This window comes from Erpetoichthys calabaricus, chromosome 12 (genome assembly GCF_900747795.2).
Source record: "Erpetoichthys calabaricus chromosome 12, fErpCal1.3, whole genome shotgun sequence".
Lineage (NCBI taxonomy): Eukaryota > Metazoa > Chordata > Cladistia > Polypteriformes > Polypteridae > Erpetoichthys > Erpetoichthys calabaricus.
Genome location: NC_041405.2, coordinates 154,941,229 through 154,966,892, shown reverse-complemented (window position 1 = coordinate 154,966,892; position 25,664 = coordinate 154,941,229). Strand labels below are relative to the sequence as shown.

The 25,664-nt window shown below is 42.0% G+C and overlaps 1 protein-coding gene across 3 annotated transcripts in view; it reads right to left on the bottom strand.

The window, feature by feature from the left end:
* kdm4b (lysine (K)-specific demethylase 4B) overlaps window positions 1-25,664 on the bottom strand; it is a 349,744-nt gene that overhangs the window by 17,644 nt on the left and 306,436 nt on the right. For all 3 annotated transcript variants that reach the window (XM_028816605.2, XM_028816603.2, XM_028816604.2), the window contains exons 16-18: window positions 19,157-19,212; window positions 16,548-16,656; window positions 1,689-1,874 (exon numbers count right to left, since the gene is read on the bottom strand). In XM_028816605.2, the coding sequence (XP_028672438.1) occupies window positions 1,689-1,874; window positions 16,548-16,656; window positions 19,157-19,212 (351 nt within the window). The remainder of the gene's footprint in view (window positions 1-1,688; window positions 1,875-16,547; window positions 16,657-19,156; window positions 19,213-25,664) is intronic.

The window sequence follows — 25,664 nt, the reverse complement described above, 5'->3', positions numbered from 1 at the left end:
AGTTATGAGAAAAGATTCAAAGAGCTGAGCCTTTCAAGTTTAAACAAAAGAGGATTAAGAGGAGACCTGATTGAAGTGTTTAAAATTATGAAGGGAATCAGTCCAGTGGATCGAGACTATGACTTTAAAATGAGTTTAACAAGAACATGGGGACACAGTAGGAAACTTGTTAGGTAAATTTTGCACAAACATTAGGAAGTTTTTCTTCACACAGAGGACCACAAATGGAATAAGTGACCAAGTAGTGTGGTTTGCAGTAGGACTTTAAGGGACCATTAAAGCTCGTCTTGATGTTATTTTAGAAGGATTAAGTGGATAGGACTGGCGAGCTTTGTCGGGCTGAACAGCCTGATCTCATCCAGATTGTTCTAATGTTCTAGAGAAGTGGGGCAGCTCCAAAACAAGGCTTGCATTAATTTTGCCCCACTGCTGCCGACTCTCCCCACAGTTAATCCAGGTTTAAGGGCTGAATTCGGTTATTGTCAAGGCCTTGGATGGACTGAAAATGTGCAGGTCTCACAATGATCTTTTGAACCACTTAATTAAGTTTTACATCTTTTGAATAACAGAATACGCGGGCTTGTGAAGGGCTCAAATGGAATAAAGGTGCAATAGTGATGGTGTTGTTAGATAGTGCCAATGTAAAATCAGGGTGTTATTGTTTTATATATATATATATATATATATATATATATATATATATATATATATAAAATCCAACATCTGTCTGTCTGTCTGTCTATATGTATGTAGGTTTTTTCTATAATTTGGTTCAACATTCCGGTTGATTTTGCGACTTCACTTATCGTGCTAAGTACCATAGTTCGGTTGTGGCACCAATTTATTTGCGCAATTCCGAGAGAGAGGATGCGGGCCAAGAAGACAGGGAGGCGGGACCTCAGGAGTAGGGAGCTGGGCGGAGCCTTCCTCACTCCGTTCAAGTCGCTCTACCTCTCGGCACATGTTGGAGCGCACCTTTCCTCCGCTTAGCTAGCGATAGTGTCTGCTGAGCAAACAGGTATCATCTAGAGATTGTTAAGGAGTAACGTATGACGTTTTTGAGAGAGAGATCAGAGCTATGTGTGTTTCAGAGCGTAGCTGCTGATTGCCAGAGATATCATGGCCATGTGGTCTTCTCCCCAAACAAGGGACGCTCTCCCGTCAGAGCTGAACATGATCAGATACAGTGACAATGTTTGACGGAATGTACCTGCCTTCCACTTGGCCGGAGATACCTTGCCAACTTTTTACATTTCTGGCAAAGACATCACAGCTACATTCTCGCCCCGATAGCAAAACCAAAAATATTGTATATCAAGAGGCTCTCGGATACCAAAGCTATCGATATAAATTCTTCTCAATACAAATTATTACATTTTTTTTAATTGATATTTAAAGTTTGTCCTGTTTCACTACTACACGGGCGAAGCCATGGTTGGCAGCTAGTATAGTAATAAAATGTATTTTGTTGTTGAGCAAGACTCAAGAATAAAAATGTATTTTCTTAAAAAAAAAAAATCCATTTGAGGTATGTCGTAGTTGGCACATGGAACAGAAAATCCGTTGTGCATGCCAGCTCTGAGACAAACCCTGTTGAGTCTATCAAGGTACAACTTGTACAATTCATTGCGATTGAAATGTCACACTTTTACTGAGGCAGTCAAACTTGTAATGATGGCTGTACTCACGTTCTGAGAAGAGGTCTTGTGCTTGTGACACATAATGGACACCACGTAGGGCCAGTCATCCGGCTCCATGAGGACTCCAGCAGTGTGGGCACAGGTGACATGGAAAGAGGTGGAGCAGTGCTCAAAGGAGCACTGGATGCAGGCACCGGACACTATCTTTGTATATTTGTGGCAGTAGACGCACTTCTGCAAGGAGAGAGAAAAAAAAAACAAAGAAAGAAGCACACAGCGGGGTTAGCATAGTGAACAGACTGACAGCGGCCTTGAAAAATCTTTAATTAACAATCACGTCGCCTCCCTTGCGCTCGGCCCTTCACAGTTGGCGCTGCAGATCGATCTTGGCACAAACGTGTTATTAAGCTGTCAATACTTTATTCTGGCAGCTGCGGAGGGGGGGCATGTGATGACCCTTGTGCCCCTGCCTCCTCACTGGAGTGTCAAAGGACGGTCACCCAGGATAAAAGAGAACAACGTTTGAGGAGGCATACGGGAGTTTCACCGTATCCCGTATACCCTCCCACCATCTTCCTAAGGTGCAATTCCCCATATTTATTTCATCTCCGCTTTAGAAATTCATCTCATTGTCATTCAGCTTCCGAAAAACCCTGCTGTGATGACTTCTGTCAGAAATGCTAATTTTGGTGATGTACAAAGAAAATAATGCGTGACCATGAAAAGTCCATGAACGCTACGTCTCTGCTATTGTGATACAAGTGAACCAGGAAATGGGGGGCACAAGTTCTTTATGCAGCCACTAATGACATCACAAGCAAGGCCCGGACAGGCTGCTTCTTTGAATGACAAAACACTTGGGTGATTTAATTCCAAATCAACAGGCTTCTAGCATCTCATACTGTGAATAACTCAGTCAAGTTTAATGTAGATTGGGGGATTCACTTTGGAGTGGGCTCTCTCCATGGTCTCCTAATACGCTCTTGTTTATCATAGCGCACTGGAGAGTGGCGAATGTTGTATGTTGGTTGAACGTGCAAATGAGAATCTGAGTGCATTCTTGTACGTGACGAGACACGAGGTGACCAATTTATTAGGAACACTTACTTGTGTGATCAGTAGGGGGCAGTGATGCACCCTAAACCTCAGACACCACCACACAAACACAAGTCCCTGGGTTCAGCCTTAACGAGGCTTCTTCCAACACCCATAACTCCTCTTTGTTTCTCTGTTTCCTCTCCTCCACACCTCCAGGTGAGCTTTGTCCTCCTTCGACCCAATGCCGACTCGCCTGGATGTGGCAGAGTGGCTCCTTTTATCTAAGAACCGGGAGTGCTTCTGGGGCTAGGACATGGTCCAGTAGAAACACTTCTGGGTCATGCAAAAGTCCCAAAAACCAGTAGCACTCCCCTGGCAAAATCCAGGAACATCAAAAGAGCTGTTCTACGGCAATACAACTCCCAGCATGCCCTGTGGGTGTCCACTTGTGTACCTGACTCCAGGGTTGCTGCCATCTAGCAGTTCAGAAGAGCATGTAGCTTGGACAATTCAGCTCAGGAGGAAGTGAGGAGGTCCTTTCTTCATGCTGGCCTCCGGGCCACGTAATGTTCCTCTATCTAATCCTGCCGGGACGCCAGCATACCCACCTTACTTTTCATGTCTATTTGCCACCTGAACCACCCAACCAGGCACTGGAAGGGAGCCCATTCTGGTAGGGACACCAGTCCCCGCCTGCCAACCATTACATTTGTTAACACAAATCATGTGGGTTTCTGGGAACGGAGACTGCTGGGATGTATTGTGGGTTTTACAATGCTATCTACAATCACATTTACACCATTTGTGCAAATGACAACTCAACAGTATTGAGCCAATATGGCCACGCGGATTATATAATGTGCTTCATTATTTGCACACTTCACACAACATGTGATGCCAATTTACTGACACTTTTACAGAATTAGAGTGATCTTGTAGAGCCCCTTAGACTGTATAAGGTATTTCATTGGTGCACTTCAGTTGACACTTTATGACACGTCAAATCAAATGACGACATTGAACTTTCTATCAAATCCAGTCCACGATTTTACGGACAATGTAACTGAGAGCTGACTGTTGTTTTAGAAAGAATAAATATAAAATGTTCTTAGTGAGAAAGAGGAATTTGTCATCATTGGCTTTCTAGATTAGTCTAGGAGATCTGAAGTCATGTTCGAGAACCACTGCACAATATGCAAATAACCCTTCCCTTGTTGTTGGCAGCTTTAATAATAATACATTACATTTAAATAGCGCATTTCCGACGACTCAAAGAACTTTACATTGATAGGGAGAAGCTACTTCAACCACCACCAATGTGCAGCACCCACCTGGATGATGTGACGGCAGCCATTATTGTGTCAGTATGCTCCTCACACATTAGCTACTCGGTGGTGAAGGAGTGAGAGAGGTAGCCAATTAGAGACAGAGGATGATTTGGAGGCCCTAAAGAACCAGGATGGGCCATTTAGCCAGGACAATGAGATATACCCCTACTCTTTGACAGATGCCCTGGGATCTTTACTGTCAGGACTTCGGTTTTATGTCTCACGCGAAGGACAGCAGTAACCCAAGCTTTTCCACACTTGACCTTCTATCCCAAAACTGGCCAGGCACAAACATGCTTAGCTTCAAATGGATGAGCTGTTTTGAAGAATAAGTGGTATGGCTGCTGGCTAGAATGTTGTCTCCTGACAAAAAAAAAGTCAAGACCAGGCATGGCCCACTTACTCTTTTCAGTGCCATTACGTTTTTGTGTATTGACAGGGCTGGATTTACCACATACTGAGATAGAAGGCAAAAGAGTAGACAATGCAGAGCTTTTTTGTGATGGTACAGTGTACTAACACCTCAGCCGTGACAACCGTTCTACAGAAAGAGGATTCTGTCAATACCTCATTGAAAAAACAGTCTGAAAAACTGCAGCCTCTACTGCATGCTCTTAGTTGTATTCCAGTTTCAACAAGTGAGTGTGAATGTGGGTCTTCACGAATCTGTTACTCTAATGAGAGCCTCGATACTAAGTCGCACCACTTCCGCCGTTCTCTTCAAATGATTGGTTGTCCCTCCACTCAACATGCTTCGATCCTGTGAGATGCCATATATACTCACGTATAAATCGGGTCTTGAAACCAGAAAAATCGATCATAACATTAGACCTCGACTTGTACACCCATTCAAAAATGCGACACTTAGTTACTTTTTTTTTTTTACATCATCTTGCCTCCTCTAATCTTGCACCAGTTTTTCAAACGCATCGAATCTTGTTGCAGCAGCACAGTTACCAATTTTTTTCGCTACTTCAACGACATTTAATTTAAAACCAGCTTCATATTTTCTTCTGATCGAACGCTCCATCATAGATAAGTAATGCTCTTACGATAAAGGTGTATGAGGGTGTGAAATACAAAAAACACAAAACAGTGCAGATGTTGCTTCAGAATAGTTCAGGTATTACCGTGTGGTCACGTATGCACAATAGAGTGAAAAAGAGAGAGAGAGGTTAGGAGCATGCGCTGATATAGCCACACAGAAAAAAATGGCCGTGTGCTTGGTGGTTACTCTCTCAGGTGGGCGTTAACATTTCATAATCTCTTGGACCAATAGAGTGAGTTTTCCGCATTCGACTTATACGACCGACATTATAAAATACCAGAAATTATACGGTAAAATCAAGTCCCGACTTATCCGCGGGCGAGCTTATCCGCGAGTATTAACGGTATTTATTTCTGTTAATCTTCTGCCTTTTCTAGACAAACATTAATTTTGCTTAATGTTTAGCGATTGTGCTCATTGACCTCCTTGGTGTTAACCCTGAGTGTGACTGGGCCTTTGAATTCTATGTAAATACGGTAAAGCCCAAGTCAGACTCGGGGTGACAGTAATGATCTGCTTTTACAGTGTAAAGCCGACATTATAAAATACCAGAAATTATACGGTAAAATCAAGTCCCAACTTATCCGCAAGTATATACGGTACGTGAATTCATGGCTATTACGAGGAAGACGATCAGCCATTGACATTCAAAGCAAAGAACGAATTAGGAAGACCGTATTTGATGAAAACATGCTAAGCGCTTTGGAATTTTCTTTAAAACGCAGTCAAATTAAGCACTGATCGCTTTGTGGGACTACATAACAACTCTTTTGTAGGCTGTAGAGCTCGTTATTAACTTACAGTTGATATTCATTGACTTTGGAAATTCGGTGTTTGTAATTTTAAACTGTCAAGCAGAATATTATACAGTATGGTACATTTGACGTTTTGTCGATTTCAAATTTTAAACGTTACGTTTCACCAAACAACCAACACATGAGGTGCTAGGACTCACGGCTTTTTACTCCTTGCTCCTAAGAGCGGAACCAAATTTGTGTCGCTCTGTGATTTTTGAGCCAGTTAGGACCGTTTTCCTACTCTGTGACGCCTGATAAATATAGGCACAAATCTCAATCCAGCGAACAATTTGTGGGTGGACTTGACAAAGGCTGTTCACTTACCACCTCTGACACAGAGCTTTGCCAAGCAGAATAATGGAGAAAAATACCAGTGGTGACAGAGAGATCTGTAATCACAAATTCAAGGTTTTTAGCCATTATGAGAAATGCTATATGCTGCGCAAACCCAACACTTCACATCACCCCAAGAACACCATTCATGTAGTCAATCTACTTGGTGGTGACAGCATCACGCTGTCGAGACACGAGAACTGGTCAGCAACCAAGGAAAGATGGAGGACAGTAAATATAGGGCAATTCTTGGGGAAAACCTGCTAGAGATCTGAGACTGAGATGAAGGTTCAGCAGGACAATGGATGATCCTAAACAGACTGCTAAAGCAAGACTGGAGTGGTCTGGAATGGCCTCATCAAAGCTCAGACCTCAACCGAATGGTGAATCTGTGGCATGACGTAAAGACTGTTGAACATCAACACAACCCATCAAACTTGAAGGAGTTGGAGTAGTTTGGCCTTAAGGATTGGGTGATAATGCCAGTGGCGAGGTATGCCAAGCTAATAGAGACATTCAACAAGCGACTGGCAGCAAAAGGGAGTGCTACAAAGTATTGACTTTTAGGGAGACCTATGCACACTCAGGAGTTCTGTTTTTTTTTTGGTCTTAATTATTGTTTATGTCACAATCAAAAACATTTTGCACTTTTAAAGTGGCAGGCATGTTGTGTCAATCAAATGCTACTAACCTCCCAAAAATCCATTTGAATTCCTGGCTGTAATGCGACAGGACAAACACCGAGGGGGACAGATATTTTCACAAGACACTGCAAATAAGTTGCTGGGGCTGATTTCATTTATTTTGCTTTTAAAGATATGGCACAGTGACTGGGTTCCAAACAGAGAATGAGTAAAACCCAACAGGGTGACCTCCTCTGTGCCACCTGGACTGACTTGCTGTCCACCGAAAACCAAAGCTGATATTGGGGGTTTAAGGTTGTGGATCAGGCCTAACAGGGGTTTCTTTTCATGTAGCTTGGGGAGAAAGGCTCCGTAAGGCCACACCTCCGTTCTCCTAACCAAGACAGACAGAACAGAACACGGGAAGCCGGTTCAAGGGATCAGCAAGAAAGAAATTGCTTGTCTGCCGCTTGAAGCTCTGTGTAATTTGTTTGCCAGTGCGAGATGTGGCATCTAATTATTTTACGTTTCCATGTCGTAAATAATTTACCCGATTGTGGCCTGGTGCTATACCATCAATCAGCACGCCATGCAAATAGCCTTTTCTTCTTCTTTCAATTCTGCAGCGCTGCCCTGAGGGGAGGGGCTACATTGTCCCTTCCCCCATTCATCTCGTCTGCAAACTGGAATATAAATTAAAAACTCATTCACATATGAGAGAAGCAGGGGCTTTCATTTTAATCAGATTCATGAGGTTCTTGTCTCTGCAGTGCCAGTGATTGATGCCACATGGACTCCGATGAGGCCCCGGTGACAGATTTTGAGGACAGGGCTTGGAGTTGCAGCTCAAAAGACACACATAAAACCATAACCTCCCTCACAGGATTGTGGAAGCATCGGGTCTTCACAGACCCAATTAAAGGGAGGTGGTGACAATGTGCTGAGCGAGCAGGAGCATAAAGGGCTTTACTGAGCCCCCATCCATCTAGCCTACTTGTTTTAATTCAAAGCTCCTTAGACATCAAAACATATTCTGGCAGCACAAAAAAAAAGATGGGCCACTAGTCCACTGAGTGGCACACTTACATACAGAGGATTCAGAAAGTATTCAGACTTCACTGTGTTGCACATGTAATTTTAAATTAGCTGTGCTACCCATCTAAAATGGGTTGAAATCTGAGTAATCAGCATAGACCTCAGTGTTAATGTTTTCAGTGCAAAATCTACTGGAATGTATTTTGTAATGCATGTAGTACTAAAATGTATTGCATTGATCATTCCAACAGACGGTACATCACAAACATTTCTAGTAATAAAATGCATTACCATTACCGCAATTGTTTGTGATGTGTCATTTGTTGGAATGACAACTGCAAAGTAGATGTCCCTTTTATACAGGTGCATCTCAATAAATTAGAATATCATCGAAACAAGTTACTTTATTTCAGTAATTCAATTGAAAAAGTGAAACTCATATATTATATAGATTCATTACCCACAGATTGATATATTTCAAGAGTTTATTTCTTTTCATTTTGCTGATTATGGCTTACTAGCAAAATATCTGCGCTTTGCAGTGGCGAAGTACTGCTTTAAAATTTTTAAACTGATGGAAAATATACCAATAATTATTTGTTAAGGATCTCTTTGTATACCACGTTGTCAGTTTGGCCCTCTGGGTGTAATATGACCAAGCTGTGCGCTGAGCTTACTCTTGAGCATGCAACGTATAGTTGGCCATGTGAAAAGCAATCTTGCCTCAAATCAATGCCAACCTTTTGTAGGGTCTGTCCCTGAGACTTATTAATTGTCATTGCGAAGCACAACCTTACTGGAAATTGGAGGCGTTTGAATTGAAATGGGTTTCATCGATAACTTCGCATCCAGCTTTTGAGAGTTTAAACATTCATAAACATCAAAGTATCCACTACTCAAATTGTCACCTGTGAATCTAAGATGTTTAAGAGGCATTGGCAGTTGTCTAAAGATGTAAAATATTTGGCCATTTCAGGGCACTTGAAAGCGACAACCGAACAATTCAGCGGCAGCCATCAACTCACATGCATAACCGTAGGTGAAGGGCTTAAGCATTTCACTCTTATAGTGCTCCTGTGTAGTATAATTATCTCCTGTACCATCACCAGTCCACACCTTGAACCTGTCCCAGTCATTCAATACATAAGACACAATGTTCCTCCGGATATCAAGAGTGAGCCTGATATGGCCTTGCAATATGTAACACAGAGAATGGAAAAGGCAGGTGCCATCTCCAGACATAGAAACCACTCGGTAAGTGACAGTTCTTTGATCAATGGTGATCACCTCGATAGACATGTTAATGGGGGTACAGATGGAACAATAAAGGAAAAGGGTACCTGAACAATGTAAACTAAGTCTAAAATACCTACACAATAACTAATCGAAATAAATGAACAATAAAACAGCGGAGAAGCCGTGGATTAAATAAAAAGGCTGCAGTTATCATCAGGGAGACGTGAATACCTTGGTGAAGCAAGGAAGGGAATGAAGAGACCGGAGTGATGGACGGCCTTATATAGGCAGGCAGCCAACTACATGTGAGGCGTGGGGATGGGGGACCCAACGGCGCCTCACACTGCGACCGAGCAGGCTATGGACGTATATATGTACGTAAGTAGGATTCAGTTAGCGTTGGGAACCTGCGTACCAAATTTCTTGAAGATGGGCCCATAAGTAACAAAGACCGTTGGAAAGTTCAATATGGCGGCCGACAGTGGCGTCATACCACCGAAATAAGTACATACATCGGTTTCAGTTAGCGCAGGGAAGCCGCCTACCAAATTTCATGAAGATGGGGCCATAAATAAGAAAGTTTAACATGGCGGACATTGTCGACCATCATGACCGTTACACGTAGAATTCTGCTTAACTTTTGTAAGTAAGCTGTAAGGAATGCGCCTGCCAAATGTCAGCCTTCTACCTACACGGGAAGTTGGAGAATTAGTGATGAGTGAGTCAGTGAGGGCTTTGCCTTTTATTAGTATAGATAACTAATGAAAACCCAAAATTTAGTATTGCAGAAAATTAGAATATTGCAATAAAGTTCAATATTGTAGACTCCTGGTGTCCCACTCCACTCAGCTAATTAACCCAAAACACCTGCAAAGGGGTCCTGAGCCTTGGAATGGTCTCTCAGTCTGCTTCAGTAGGCCACACAATCAGACTGCTGACTTGACGGTTGTCCAGAAGAGAGTCATTGAGACCCTCCTACTAAGCCACAGAAGGTCACTGCTAAAGAAGCTGGCTGTTCACAGAGTGCTGTATCCAAGCATATTAATGGAAAGTTGAGAGGATGGAAAAAATGTGACAGCAGAAAAAGGTGCACAAGCAACAGGGAGAAGCGCAGCCTTGAGAGGATTCTGAAGAATTTATGGAAGATTCCCAAGGAGTGGACTGCAGCTGGAGTCAGTGCTTCAAGAGCCACCACACACAGACATATCCGGGACGTGGGCTACAACTGTCACAGCATTCCTTGTGTCAGGCTACTCCTGAACCAGAGACAACGGCTAAGGAGAAAACGGACTGGACTGTCAACAGCTCAGTGGTTCAAAGTTCTCTTTTCAGATGAAAGTCAATTTTGCATTTAGTTTGCAAATCAAAGGTCCCAGAGTCTGGAAGAAGAGTGAAGAGGCACAGAATCCAAGTTGCTTGAGGTCCAGTGTGAAGTTTCCACAGTCATTGATGATTTGGGGAACCATGTCATCTGTTGGTGTTGGTCCACCATGTTTTATCAAGTCCAAAGTCAGCACAGCCAAACATCTACCAGAAAATTTTAGAGCACTTCAAGCCAGCAAACTCGCCTGACCTAAACCCCACAGAGAATCTATGAGGAAGAGGAAGATGAGAGACACCAGACCCAACAATGCAGACGAGCTGAAGGCTGCGATCAAAGCATCCTGGGCTTTCATAACACCTCAGCAGAGTGCCACAGGCTGATCGCCTCCTTGCCACGCCGCATTGATGCAGTCATTCATGCCAAAAGAGCCCCGACCAAGTATTGAGTGCATACATGGACATACTTTCAGTAGGCCAACATTTCTGTATTAAAAATAATTTTTTTTTTGGTCTTATGTAATATTCTAATTTTCTGAGATAATGAATTTTGAGTTTTCATTACCTGCAGGCTATAATCAGCAAAATGAAAATAAGTAAACACTTGAAATATATCACTCTGTGTGTAATGAATCTATCTATACAATATATGAGTTTCACTTTCTGAATTGCATTACTGAAGTAAATTGACTTTTTGATGGTATTTTAATGTATTGAGATGCACCTGTAAACCATTTGGTATGGGATTTGTAAAAGCAATGTTAATTAAAACATTAGACAAGATCAGGTAATTAGGCTCAACAAAGCTCGCCAGTCCTATGCACTCAGATCTTCCAAAATAACACCGAGTTGAATTTTGAAGGTCCTTAAAGTCCTACTGTCTACCACACTACTCTGTCACTTACTCCACGTGACTACAGTTCTCAATATGAAAAAAAAAAGCTTCCTAATGTTTGTGAGAAATTAACCCTTGACAATCTTCCAACTGTGTCCTTGATGAACTTATTTTAAAGTCACAGTCTCGATCCACTGGACTGATTCCCTTCAAAATTTTAAACACCTCACTCATATCCCCTCTTATTCTCCCTTTGTTTAAACTGAAAAGACTTCATAACCCCTGTAGCCTTGCAGTCAACCTAGTTGCTCTCCTCTGGACTTTTTTTAAAGCTGCTATGTCCATTTTGTTGGCCTGCAGACCAAAACTGCACACATGACCCCAGATGAGGCCTCACCAGTATGTTATAAAGCTTCAGCAGAACCTCCTGTGACTTGCACTCCACACATCAAGGTGCTATATAACTTGACGTTCCATCTTAATGGCTTCTGAATACTGTCTGGCAGTCAATAGCTTAGAGTCCAATATGACTCCTAAATCCTTCTCATGAGGCATACTCTCGATTTTCAGACCTCCCATTGTGTATTCAACCCTCACATTTTTACTTCTTGTGTGTAATTCTTTACATTTACTTACATTAAATGGTTAAAGATCACAGCTCTTTTAATCTTTCCTCATATCTCATCCCCTGTAGCCCTGCAGCTAGCCTAGTCGCTCTTCTCTGGACCTTTTCCAGTGCTGTTATGTCCTTTTTGTAGCCTGGAGACCAAAACTGTGACTTGTACTCCACACATCAAGGCACTATATAACCTGACATTCTGTTAGCCTTCGTAACAGCTTCTGAATTGTACTGTCTGAAACTTAAGGGTGAATTTCACACAAATATTAGGAGGTTTTTCTTCACACAGAGGACCACAGACACATGGAATAAGTGACCAAGTAATGTGGTAGACAGCAGGACTTTACGGACATTAAACACTTGCCTTGATGTTATTTTGGAAGAATTAAATGGATAGAATTGGCAAGCTTTATTGGGCCGAATCGCCTGTTCTCGTCTAAATCTTTCTAATGTTCTAATAGTAAGGTGTCTTTCATAATGATCACAGTCTTGAATCGATTTTCATAGCAAGCAGTAAGCATTAAAAAATATAGTACAATGTAGGAAAAAAGCAGAAGCAAGAAATAAAGTCCAAACGATGGAAGAGGGGCACGACAAATAGGGCTGTTAAAGATTGTTACGTCTCTTAGACATTTAATGAAATATTGGATTTTGAAAGAAAATATCAGGGGGGAAAAAAGTAAATGTTGAATAGTCAGTGGAGCTTGCCCTTTAATTAATAAACATTTGCCGGTTGGCTGGTTACAAATTCTCTGTTTCTGAATGTGTCACTTTCGTAAGGGAAACTTGCATGAGGCCATGTTGATGTTATTCCCATTTCATTGCCTGATGATTTACCACTGACAGTTGGCAGGCAAACCGAAAGTTTAATTTACTGAAGGAAAACAAAAAGTTCTGCTTGGCAAACACAACATCTCATTGCGAAACTGACTGTGTAAAAACTTTTTCTTTCTTTCTTTCTCTTTCTTTCTTTACTGACTTAGTCACGATAAAAAATGTACAGTTGAACACCAAAGAAGTTATTAGAAATTACAGCAGTCCCCTCGTATCTGCAGGTTTTACATTCCAAGACCTACTCTGGATGCTCGAAATCGCAGATAGTAGTGATCCCTATACATAAGCCATTTTAATTACATACTATAAGTGCCAGACAGGAAAGACTGGGATTAAAGATGATCCCCTGCTTGGATGGGAGGCTGTAATAGAAGGACCACAGGAGTGGAGGGGCAACCTGGCTGGGATGATCCTCAATTCCTATAACAGTCAGGATAACCGAAATAATACATGGCCTGGGGAAGGTTGGGTATTGGGAATAATTCATCCTTCAGTGTGGTGTATCTCCAGCTTAGTCCCAATTTGGACACTCACAGGGTTGCCTGGGTATTATAGTGTGGAAGGGTGGCCCCGTATCTTTATCTTAACTTGGAACTGTGTGTTGTGGAGATGTGCTTGGGGCACAGTGGCACCCCCTAGTGGTCACAACACATACCTATGCTAAAGTTTAATTAATCAATTACGTACATTAAGACATTACAAACATTAAATAATAATAAAATACATTGTACCTTATTATACTTGTCTCTGAAATTAATGCATCAGCGTGGTGAAAATGACATCAGAGACAGAGGCATGGCCCCGGTGCACTGCTGGTACGTGCTGCGCATGGAATGCACTAATGTGGACGCGCCGCCGCGTATACAAAGTGGTGAAAACATTAACTCATAATGGCACGCAGTTTGAAACTTATGAATCATTTATGCTGCAGCAGTAGACAATGAAATCCATTGGTCTTCTCTGATAAAGGCATTCGCCAAGTCAAGTGTGGGCTTGCGTGCTCATTGTTGGCCAGATTGAGCTTCGCCAGTTAAACTTGTTGTTTCCGCTATAAACCTTTCCATTCATTCATAAACTTTCCATGGGATCACAATGTTTTCACTTCTGTATTGAGCCAACATCTTTCAGTGAATTTCAGCAGGTTTCAATCACTCGGCGCAAAGAAATCTCACTACGGCATGTTGTTTAACGATAGTGCAATTCCGAAGCAGAGCATCCATGCTCATTTGACCTTGGCTTCAAGTAGACTAACGGCACAGTACTGCGCTGTGCGTGTTCAAAGTACCCATAAGCCATCGCAAAGGTGTTGTATTGTGTCAGCTGCTTTCTGTTGTGGTTATAGTGTTATTTTCAAAGTACATTTTACCTTTTAGGCTGAGTGGTAGCTCTTAGGCTAGGGATTTGCACCGGTAATTGGAAGGTTGCCAATTCGAATCCCATAAAATGACTCTACTCCGATGGGCCTTTGAGCAAGGTCCTTAACAAACAATTGCTCCATTCTGGGTATGACGTTAATACATATCCATATATTAGCACTGCAGCCACCGTAAAAAACCCTCACACTGTTTAGTGTTGTGCTGAGGTGTCACCCGTTGCACAGCTGCACTTGGATCTCAATCTGGGTGGTTCGTCGTTTGGTGGGTGCGGAAACGGGCCGTGATCAGCACATGCTCCCAACCTCTCTCTCTCTTTTCCTTTTGATTTATCCCCGTAAATAAAGTGTACAAAACTCATATGAACCTACAGAGATCAAACTACCTACAAAGGAACTTCTCAGATTGCTAACTTACATTTTACATGGGAAAAAGTAATCAGATTTGTATTTGTTTGCTAAAGTCACATTTAAAGTTCTTAGCGTAAATGCAATACGTATGTGCAATGTCTATTCAATTACACAGTTCAAAACATCAGCAAAGTAACATCCATAGGCGATCTAATCAGTGTTTATTTTCCTTTTTATTGTTGTGTCTGAAGTGTTTTTCATATTCGTATTGTGACGTGTACACAACCCCGCCGCGCTACGCGTCCTGCTTCAACAGCTCCTTCACAGAGTAGAATGTCCGTCGGCCATAGAACACTCATCACCATGACAATGAGTTCGCTCACAGCTCTGTCTGCAAAGGTTACATCGGCCAAGGACCGAATGCCGATACGGGGGGCGATATTTTAAATCAGGCAATGACCTGGTCCACTTTCTCTTTGTCCCCTCTCCTTCAGGACAATCCGATCCCAATCCCTGATTTGCAGCCGCGGGATCAACTTGAACAGGAGGATTATCAGTACCTGGACTGAAGGAGGGAGCCGAGGTGGAATGACTAATGAAGTCACTGCTTGCTTGCTGTGTTTGTGTGTTATAGAGTGGTAGCTCCTGTCTCAATAAAAATGCTTGCTGTTCCTGTTTGAAGTTGTTAATAAAGCTGACCATTCTGAAGATTGTGACTCAGCCTTCTGGTTTTGGGGTGTAAGACAGTGACTCACATGTCACAGTATGTAAGTTTTATTAATATTATGATACCCATTTAGTGTTTAGCATGTATATCTTGTTTCTTTCAATGCTCCTCCCACCTCATAATCTTAAGGAATAACTAGGGGGCTTCACCACGTTCTCGTTTTGCTTGCTGACAACCCACACCCCCACCGGCCTGCGTCTCTGCTGCTCGCATTGTGAAGAGGGTGGCTGAACGCACTCCAAGGAGATGCGGTTGCTCCTCCGAAACCCCCTCTTAAACGGTGATACAATGGGAAACAAATAGTGTTTTTTTTACCTCCTCTTTGCTCGATCAGCTGCTGGATTGCTGATCTGCATCTCGTACAGCACTTCAAACATTTAAAAGCCTGTACTGCTGCTGTCCTTTTGTCTCACTACCTCATCTCTGGTCTCCCCCAGACATCCTCTGCTCCTGTTGGGGGCTCCCAAGGCACGCCCCTATGAAGAGGAAGATTTTCTATTCTTTTAATTGAGAGACAGAACTGTCCCCTCCGACTACACACGGAGCTTGATTCACTCCTAAAAGAGACTTCTGTTTGTTTGAAGTGTCTGAATAACGTCTCTGTCTCTAAAATCTCCTGTGTATCTGTGCAACTCTGTGACCCAAGCGTGACAGCGTATGTGGATTTCACTTTCACCAAACAACCAATCTTTTAATTCTCGTGGATACACCTCTTCATTGGAAAGAAACACTACTTTTCCCTGATGGCAACACGAATTAGACGATCTTTTTCGAATGTTTGTCCATGCTCTTTCTTCTTTGCTTAGTCATTGACGTGTCACCTAGAACGTATAACATTATTGTCCTGATAAAAAAAAAAAAGAGCTTAGAGCGCAGGAAGTGTGTCTGACAAAAGCATTCACATGACTGAGAGGTCAGATGTCCGTGGTCTTGTTTGAAAATAGTTGTAAGTAGGGCGTGACTTGAAAGAATCTCATGTTAAAAGTCTCCATCTCACGGGACTTCATACCGCACCAACATTTTTGGAATGTTTTAATTCTCGCTGGCAACACAAATTTGATGATCTACAAGTCTCCAACTTAAACTTTAAATCCAAACAATATATTCGATCTCTTTTCACTGTTCAGTTATTTCACTGAGTAATAATTTCCATTTGTTTGCGCTAATGCGATCTTTATTATCATTTTTTGGAGACTTTCGAATTTTCGTACTTCCATTATACCTAACCTGCTCTTCATGTCTATTGTGCCAATGTTTTTGAATTCTTTATGACGTTCTACTTTGTCATCTACTCTCTGTCTCGCGGGACGTGAAAGTGTCTCTCTGAGAAAGTCACATCTCATCTCTTTGAAAAAGTCACATCTCGTCCCAAGATTTTTTTTTATATAATAGAGAGATGGCCAGTCCTTACCAGATTCTTCCTCTGCTCTGGGATGCCACTGATGTCCACTGGGTTCCTTTCAAGGATGTTCACAAATCGGGCTTCTGGCACAGCGATGGCACATATGACATGTACCCACCTGACAATGTTAAATAAAAAAATAAAAACAAGTGTTGATTAAAGCAGGACAGAGCTTGAGATGAGACAACAGGAGAAGGGAACATATAAAGCATGAAGTGAAGCCTCCAGTCCTGTTATTATAGGTGGGGTCACAACTCACCTAGGTATTATTAGGGGTTACAACAGGCATTATGCTACTGCTCTTTAAACCCTAAGATCACTGGTTCAACTTTCGCCTGTAACTGTCTGTGTGACCCTGACCGTACTGCAATCTGATGGTGCTTTTGCTGGAAAAAGCGTCTGTGAACAGTTGTAACACATCCCACTGCAATTTACTAAGCTCAAAAATGGTGCAGTCCTTGACAAACAAGAGCCAGACCTGCACTTTACTCAGGGCCGATACCAAAAGATATAGGCCTCACCTCTGGTAGCCTGGCCTCCAACTCAAAAGGCAGGCTTACTACCTGCATAGGCTCAAAATAAAAGGGAAAAATGCTTTTAAGTTACAGTTGTCCACCCAAAAGAAAGAGGAACACTGAGGGGAAAAAAAAAAAAACTCTGACCCGAAAATAAGATAAAGTTCTTTATATAATTATTTATTCGAAGGATTTGATTGAACAAAAACAAATGCAGTGGTTGTGCCTAATGCACAAGGAATGGAGGCGACTTTGAGAAGAAACACTGAGAAAACTAAAAGCAAGATGGTTAACAACAGAGTCCATCAACATTGCCAACCAAGAATTGCAGGTCTAGAAATTACTGAAACCAAAACGTAAACCCTAACTGCTACACACAGCCGCCTAGAAAATTCTTTATTTTGTATCCACAAACTTAATGACTGTGATACTATGTGTCACAAAGTTGTGGCCAAGACATCAGGTGTAGTTTTTAGTGGGACACTGGCAACACGGATTGGAAGTGTAGATGAGGCGAGGGCTTGATGACGAACTGACATAGAGCAGTTAATGAGGAATGAGGAGACTGATGGCTCCATTTAGAGATTAGGGAGTAGGTCAAGGAGAACTACCTCCAGGGGATTGTGGATCAAGTTTAGGAAAATGGGGATACATATGGGGGATACTGTCTTCCCTTATGTTAAGGTAGTGAGACAAACAGTTTCACTTTAGGGTGGAGAGCAATTAGTGGCATCCCATAAATTTACATATTGAGGAAAACTAGTCCTAATGTCTCCAAGGTGTACAGCTAAGAGGTGGAAAAGATCTAGCAAAAAGAGAAAGAGATCAAGAGAAAAGATACTGTTGAAATGATTAAGCAAAGATCGAGAACGAAAGTTCAAACGGTAAGATGGCCAAGCCCATAACATTAAACAGAGATTGCAGTCCAAGAAATGTGTCTAATAAATTTGGAACCAGAGGGAATACATAAAAAATTTAAGCTGAAAAGGTTTTTGCTAGTGCAAGGGGTGGGGGACAAAATTCCCAGAATTGTTAAACAAAACCTTTATTCTAAAACATATTCTAAAATGTACAACAAAATCTTCTTGTTGATATGCAATACACTGGCCCCAGCACTTCTCCCATTCCTGTTCTCCTCTTTTGTTACCGCGTCTACAGCCTCCTGTGGTTTCTCCTGTATTTCTAACGTGGTAGCAAAAATTCTTCCCTTCAGTTTCAAAATAAGAAGAAGTTGAAGGCAGACACTAAGTCACAACCACATTGCCTTTAATCAAAAACTCTAATTGACGATGTGGCATGTGTCAGTCAGAAGAAAGAACAATTGTGGTGCATTGTTTGTGGGGTAAAATCCCATTCTGGTTGACACCACTTCTCTGGGTGTCTTTTCCTGATGCTTTCCTGTAGACGCGTTAACTCTTCAATGTACGAGAATTGCATCTCCAGGAGATTATTTTGCAGGTGACTAAAAGGGAATTACATTTTATAATGACTTTTTTTTTATTTTAGCATTTGGATCTTCCTTCATATACCCGTAATCTCAGATAGAGACTGGATGAAAGTGGTAAACTTTTATCCCATCACGTGCTGCGGTGGTTTCAAAGACAAAAGTACAACAACTTACAAAATGACAGGGCCCGTGCGAAACAAAAACGGTACAAAATATTCATTAACAAAATTATTAAATACATCTTGAAATCTAAATCTAACATTCAGTCAGATTCCCCACAGTTTTAAACTCACGCTGGGCAGAAAAAAAAACCTGAAGGGAAAGTCATAAAAAATTAATTATGAAACGTCAAACAATACCAGCTATATTTAAAGTACCAAGACAGCGCCCTGCTGCTTTTCAAGGAGGACCATTCTCTACCACCGGATCCTGCCAAGTGTACAATGTCACATTGAGAGCAACGCAGTAAAAGGAAAATGTCCAGCAAGAATAAGAAAAGGACCTCAGAAAGAAGAAAGTGTCCAGATGATCAGTGGGGGTAATCGTAATGGAGTCTTTGTGCTCGTGATTTGTGTCACAGGTGGGTGGCTCAGTTGCCCAACAAGTAAACCTTCTTGGTGTCTCATTATTATTTCATTTTCTAAACTGCTTCGTACCTTTTGTCGGTTGTAATCTGCAGCGCTCCACCTCTCAGGTTACACAGGCAGCAGTCCTGGAAAAGGAAAAGCACAGAGTGAATAGAAATAACCGAAGGAGGGCATTAACTCAGGAAACATCTTTGGGAGAGGACATTCATCATTAAAGATGCAATATAAAACTGTGATGGCTAGACAGGCTGCTGTTTTAGTTTGTTTTCTCAGGCAGAAAGGCAAGCATCTCATATTTAATTTCAAAAGTACAGCTGAGGCCTTCCACCTCGGCTGAAGACCTTCAAACTCAGTGGTTACGGTGCAGTAATAACTACAGTGCCCTCCGTAATGTGTGGCACAGACACCTTTTTTTTCTCTCTTTGATTTCCCTCTCTGCTCCACAGTTAAAATTACAAATCAAACAAATCAGACGTCATCAAAGCACACATTACGCTTTCATTTAAGGGGATTTGCAGACATTTCAGTGCCCCCATGTAGAAATGACAACACTTTTTATATGGGGCTCCCCATCCTTGGGGAAAAACGGCCAAATGGCACAGCTTCTCCTTGCAGAATTGTGGATGACTGCCAGACGTGGGGGACTTTTCCCCTTGGAGAACTGTGGGTGATCGTCACACCCTTAGGGGGATCTTCTCATTTGAAGAATCATGGATGATCGTCACAGAGAGAGGTAATCAAGGGCAATCGAAGGAGAAAGGTCACATTGTTTAATCAACCTGCGGCAATACACAATGACCCACTTTCCAAACCATCCACGACCCATTATCATTAACTAACAGTAACTAGCGACCCAACGCCTGCAACCCATAGTTTAAGAAACACTGCCAAAGAAAACAGTAAAGTTCCCAGACGCCAAGAGAAACATCCTCAGTAATTTCATCAGTAATATTGTTTGCACAACGATGCAAATTCCATTGGTGTTATGTCTAATATTCTGGAAGGGGGCCAATAATTTGGACACATACAGTATGTTTTTGACAGAATGAAGTTGTTAGTGTAGAAAAGAATATTCTTAAAGTTGATGATTTGTATACAGTGGTGTGAAAAACTATTTGCCCCCTTCCTGATTTCTTATTCTTTTGCATGTTTGTCACACAAAATGTTTCTGATCATCAAACACATTTAACCATTAGTCAAATATAACACAAGTAAACACAAAATGCAGTTTGTAAATGGTGGTTTTTATTATTTAGGGAGAAAAAAAAATCCAAACCTACATGGCCCTGTGTGAAAAAGTAATTGCCCCCTGAACCTAATAACTGATTGGGCCACCCTTAGCAGCAATAACTGCAATCAAGCGTTTGCGATAACTTGCAATGAGTCTTTTACAGTGCTCTGGAGGAATTTTGGCCCACTCATCTTTGCAAAATTGTTGTAATTCAGCTTTATTTGAGGGTTTTCTAGCATGAACCGCCTTTTTAAGGTCATGCCATTGCATCTCGATTGGATTAAGGTCAGGACTTTGACTAGGCCACTCCAAAGTCTTCATTTTGTTTTTCTTCAGCCATTCAGAGGTGGATTTGCTGGTGTGTTTTGGGTCATTGTCCTGTTGCAGCACCCAAGATCACTTCAGCTTGAGTTGACGAACAGATGGCCGGACATTCTCCTTCAGGATTTTTTGGTAGACAGTAGAATTCATGGTTCCATCTATCACAGCAAGCCTTCCAGGTCCTGAAGCAGCAAAACAACCCCAGACCATCACACTACCACCACCATATTTTACTGTTGGTATGATGATCTTTTTCTGAAATGCTGTGTTCCTTTTACGCCAGATGTAACGGGACATTTGCCTTCCAAAAAGTTCAACTTTTGACTCATCAGTCCACAAGGTATTTTCCCAAAAGTCTTGGCAATCATTGAGATGTTTCTTAGCAAAATTGAGACGAGCCCTAATGTTCTTTTTGCTTAACAGTGGTTAGCGTCTTGGAAATCTGCCATGCAGGCCGTTTTTGCCCAGTCTCTTTCTTATGGTGGAGTCGTGAACACTGACCTTAATTGAGGCAAGTGAGGCCTGCAGTTCTTTAGACGTTGTCCTGGGGTCTTTTGTGACCTCTCGGATGAGTCGTCTCTGCGCTCTTGGGGTAATTTTGGTCGGCCGGCTACTCTTGGGAAGGTTCACCACTGTTCCATGTTTTTGCCATTTGTGGATAATGGCTCTCACTGTGGTTCGCTGGAGTCCCAAAGCTTTAGAAATGGCTTTATAACCTTTACCAGACTAATAGATCTCAATTACTTCTGTTCTCATTTGTTCCTGAATTTCTTTGGATCTTGGCATGATGTCTAGCTTTTGAGGTGCTTTTGGTCTACTTCTCTGTGTCAGGCAGCTCCTATTTAAGTGATTTCTTGATTGAAACAGGTGTGGCAGTAATCAGGCCTGGGGGTGGCTACGGAAATTGAACTCAGGTGTGATACACCACAGTTAGGTTATTTTTTAACAAGGGGGCAATTACTTTTTCACACAGGGCCATGTAGGTTTGGATTTTTTTTCTCCCTAAATAATAAAAACCATCATTTAAAAACTGCATTTTGTGTTTACTTGTGTTATATTTGACTAATGGTTAAATGTGTTTGATAATCAGAAACATTTTGTGTGACAAACATGCAAAAGAATAAGAAATCAGGAAGGGGGCAAATAGTTTTTCACACCACTGTATATGCAAAGAGAATTATAAGCATATCTACTCTATTTTATATATATATATATATATATATATATATATATATATATATATATATATATATATATATATATATGGTTGAAATAGTTTACTGTCAAATAAATGCAAAGAGTACACGACACGTGTTTCGCCCTCATTCTGGGCTCATCAGGTGTACACACTCCACAGCACTCCCTCTCGGGAATCGAACCTCGGACGTCAGCGTCAGAGGTTCGATTCCCGAGAGGGAGTGCCGTGGAGTGTGTACACCTGATGAGCCCAGAATGAGGGCGAAACACGTGTCGTGTACTCTTTGCATTTATTTGACAGTAAACTATTTCAACCATTCTATGATCTGCTCCTCACAAACTGAGGGCACCGTGGCGGATGTTAGCAGATTGCTGGCCAACCACAAGCGTTACCTGGTAGGTAACCACCCATAAAATCAGATTGTGACACAGACTACGAATGCCGTGATATATATATATATATATATATATATATATATATATATATATATATATATATATTGTAACAAAGGCGCCACATTGCGCCCGACCCGACTGGACATGGAGGCATGTATAAAAACCAAGAAATCTTTTATTTTCTTCAGCTGGAGGGAATGTCTTGCCCGTATCCCACAGCCACAACACAGTCCCAAAGTACCAACACAAGAACTAAACACTATTCTTTCTTGCACCACCACTCCTCCCAGGCAACTTTGTCCTACTCCACCCAACTCTGGCCGCTGAGTGGTGGTCGCTGGCTCCTTTTATTGGGTACGTGGAAGTGCTCCAGGTGCTTGATTGCCGACATCCGGCTGCACTTCCAGGCGTGGCGAAACCAATGCCCAAAAGGGGCCAGCAGCTCCTGCTGAAGCACTCCCTGGTGGCACCTGCAGAACCCCAGAGAGCTGCACAGAACTCCAACCCCCATGAAGCCCTGGGGTGTCCAAGGCACCGCTGCAACCCAGTGAGGCTACCATCTAGCGCCCAGGGGGAGATACTGGGTTTCCCACCCTTGCCCCCCTGGTACATATGGTGCAGGGGCGTCCTGGGCAGGCATGGGCCCCGGCCATCAGTCACAATATATAAAATCCTAAGCTTAAAAGTGCAACGATTTTGTGAAATGATTAAATGTCACTTTTTTTTGTCACGCTTTAAACCGGGCTTATTTTAAAACCTACATATATATGTTTGGTATCATTCTTTTCAGAATTTATTGAACTTTAATGTGATGTTGATAGATATTCAGATTCTTATTCCATTTTTAAATTATTAAGTAAAAAATATCAAGAACTAACGTCCCGCGAGATGAGAGTTTGTGCCAAAAGATTTAACCATGCCAGGGGCCGAAAGTAAAAGACAAAGAGTAGGACAGCTGCTGTACAGGCTTTTAAATGTTCGAAGTGCCACGCGAGATGCAGATCACACGGCACGGCAGCAGCAACTGATCGAACAAAGAGGAGGAAAAAAAAAAACTTTGTTTCCCATTGTATCACCGTTTAAGAGGGGGTTTCGGAGGAGTGACCGCGTCCCCTTGGAGAATGTTCAGCCCCCCTCTTCACAACGCAAGCGGCAGAGACACGAAGTGGCTGGTGCGTAGAGCAGGCAAAGGGGGGTTGGCAAGCAAAGTGAGCAGGGTGTGAACCCCATAGTATGTAAATAAGTATTATATCCTAATGCACGCTAGTATAGTAATGGGTTAAACTTTAAAAAGTCCTCGCCTGCATATTTTATTATTTTCCTCTTTGCAGCTGCAAACCACCAATATCTTGCTGTTAAGCTTAAAAACTTTAGTCAAGGACACTGTGTACTTTGGGAAGGCTAAACAGGCCATTGTTTTAAGAAACGCAGTTACTGAGGCCATAACCAACGGATAGGCCTCTGCCTCCCTGTCTGCCTGACTGGACAGGTGATGACAAGCCAAGGAAAGTGTGGTTCATAAGAAACAGCGCTATTGTCTTAAAGATGCAGCTGCTTAGACCTCTAGCCTTGAGGGATGTTTGAGCAACAAGAAACCATTTACTTGATTGGGTCCGCCTGATTGGGGCTTGCTGGTGAGAATCAATCGATAAACAGGTCTCAAGACACCTGCACAGGGTAAGGAGTAATGTTGGAAAGTTTCAGTCAGATGATGGACATAGGGTAAGGTGATGGGCATTGACGTAATGAGCAGGTCCAAAGCTACAAGATGATTGGGAGTCAGAATGAGGATGAGTAATGGGTTCTGTGTTAAGAACTGTAATAAAAACATGGTATGCCCATCCTTGGGTGCTCTTTTCTTTTAATTTGAGTCTGTGTATGCATCACACAATAAAGTTTGATTCTGCTGCCTTCCTGAGACTCCGTGTGCCTTCTTTGAGCAGCGTGTTTCTGCCACAACATTAGCAATTGTTTTCATTTGAGGAGAATTAGAATCATTAGATGTATTATCTACATTACCAGTAACGGCGCACTGCACAAATACACTTGACTTAAAGTTTATAGACTGTCTCTGTACGTTTAGCATTCGTTTGCTCAGAGGTTGATGCGCTTGCTGCTTCCTGAGCAGCTCTTCTTTTCTCCACTCTAGCAGCCCGCTTCTTCTCTTCTTCCGTCAGCATCTTTTCGCGTTTAAACCTATTAAGTCAGTTTTTGTGTTGCAAATACTTGGTATGTTTTCCTTAATTTTTCACTTAAGTCTTCAATCTGCCTCAAGAATGATTTAAGATATGGAGAGGTAGAGGAAGTGACAGCAAGTGACAGGAGGTAGGGATGAGAATGGCTCCCATACACATGCACCGCACGGCTGCCCTGCTGGCCGCTGCCGAGAGTTGATTCCACAATATAGAATAAAAATAAAAAGAGGAATAACCTTGGAGGTCAATAATCATCCCGAAAGTGCATAGTAGATGTCACGTAGTATATATGTGTGCCAAATTTCAGGTCAATAGGTCACACAGTTTTTGAGCTACAGGTGATTTAAAAATCCCGGACAGACAAATAGACAGCCACGGTAGCGCATTATATAAGAAGATATTAATGTCTTTGCTCTCGTTCTTGAGGGGTGGTAATAGAGCCAACGATACTTCCTTAGAAGGCTGGCATCCTTCAACATCTTCAATAAGATGCTGCAGATGTTCTATCAGACGGTTGTGGCGAGTGCCCTCTTCTATGTGGTGGTGTGCGGCGGCAGCATAAAGAAGAGGGACGCCTCACGCCTGGAAAAACTGGTGAGGAAGGCAGGCTCTATTGTAGGCATGGAGCTGGACAGTTTGACATCTGTGGCAGAGCGACGGGCGCTGAGCAGACTCCTGTCAATCATGGAGAATCCACTGCATCCACTAAACAGGATCATCTCCAGACAGAAGAGCAGCTTCAGCGACAGACTGCTGTCACCGTCCTGCTCCACTGACAGACTGAGGAGATCATTCCTCCCTCACACTATGCGACTCTTCAATTCCACCCGGGGGGGTAAATGTTAACATTTTACAAAGTTATTGTCTGTTATAGCTGCATTTTTATCACTCTTTAATTTATTGTTTTTTATCAGTATGCTGCTGCTGGAGTATGTGAATTTCCCCTTGGGATTAATAAAGTATCTATCTATCTATCTATCTATCTATCTATCTATCTATCTATCTATCTATCTATCTATCTATCTATCTATCTATCTATCTATCTATCTATCTATCTATCTATCTATCTATCTATCTATCTATCATATAGTGCCTTTCTATCTATCTTTCTATCTATCTATTATATAGTGCCTTTCTATCTATCTATCTATCTATCTATCTATCTATCTATCTATCTATCTATCTATCTATCTATCTATCTATCTATCTATCTATCTATCTATCTATCTATCTATCT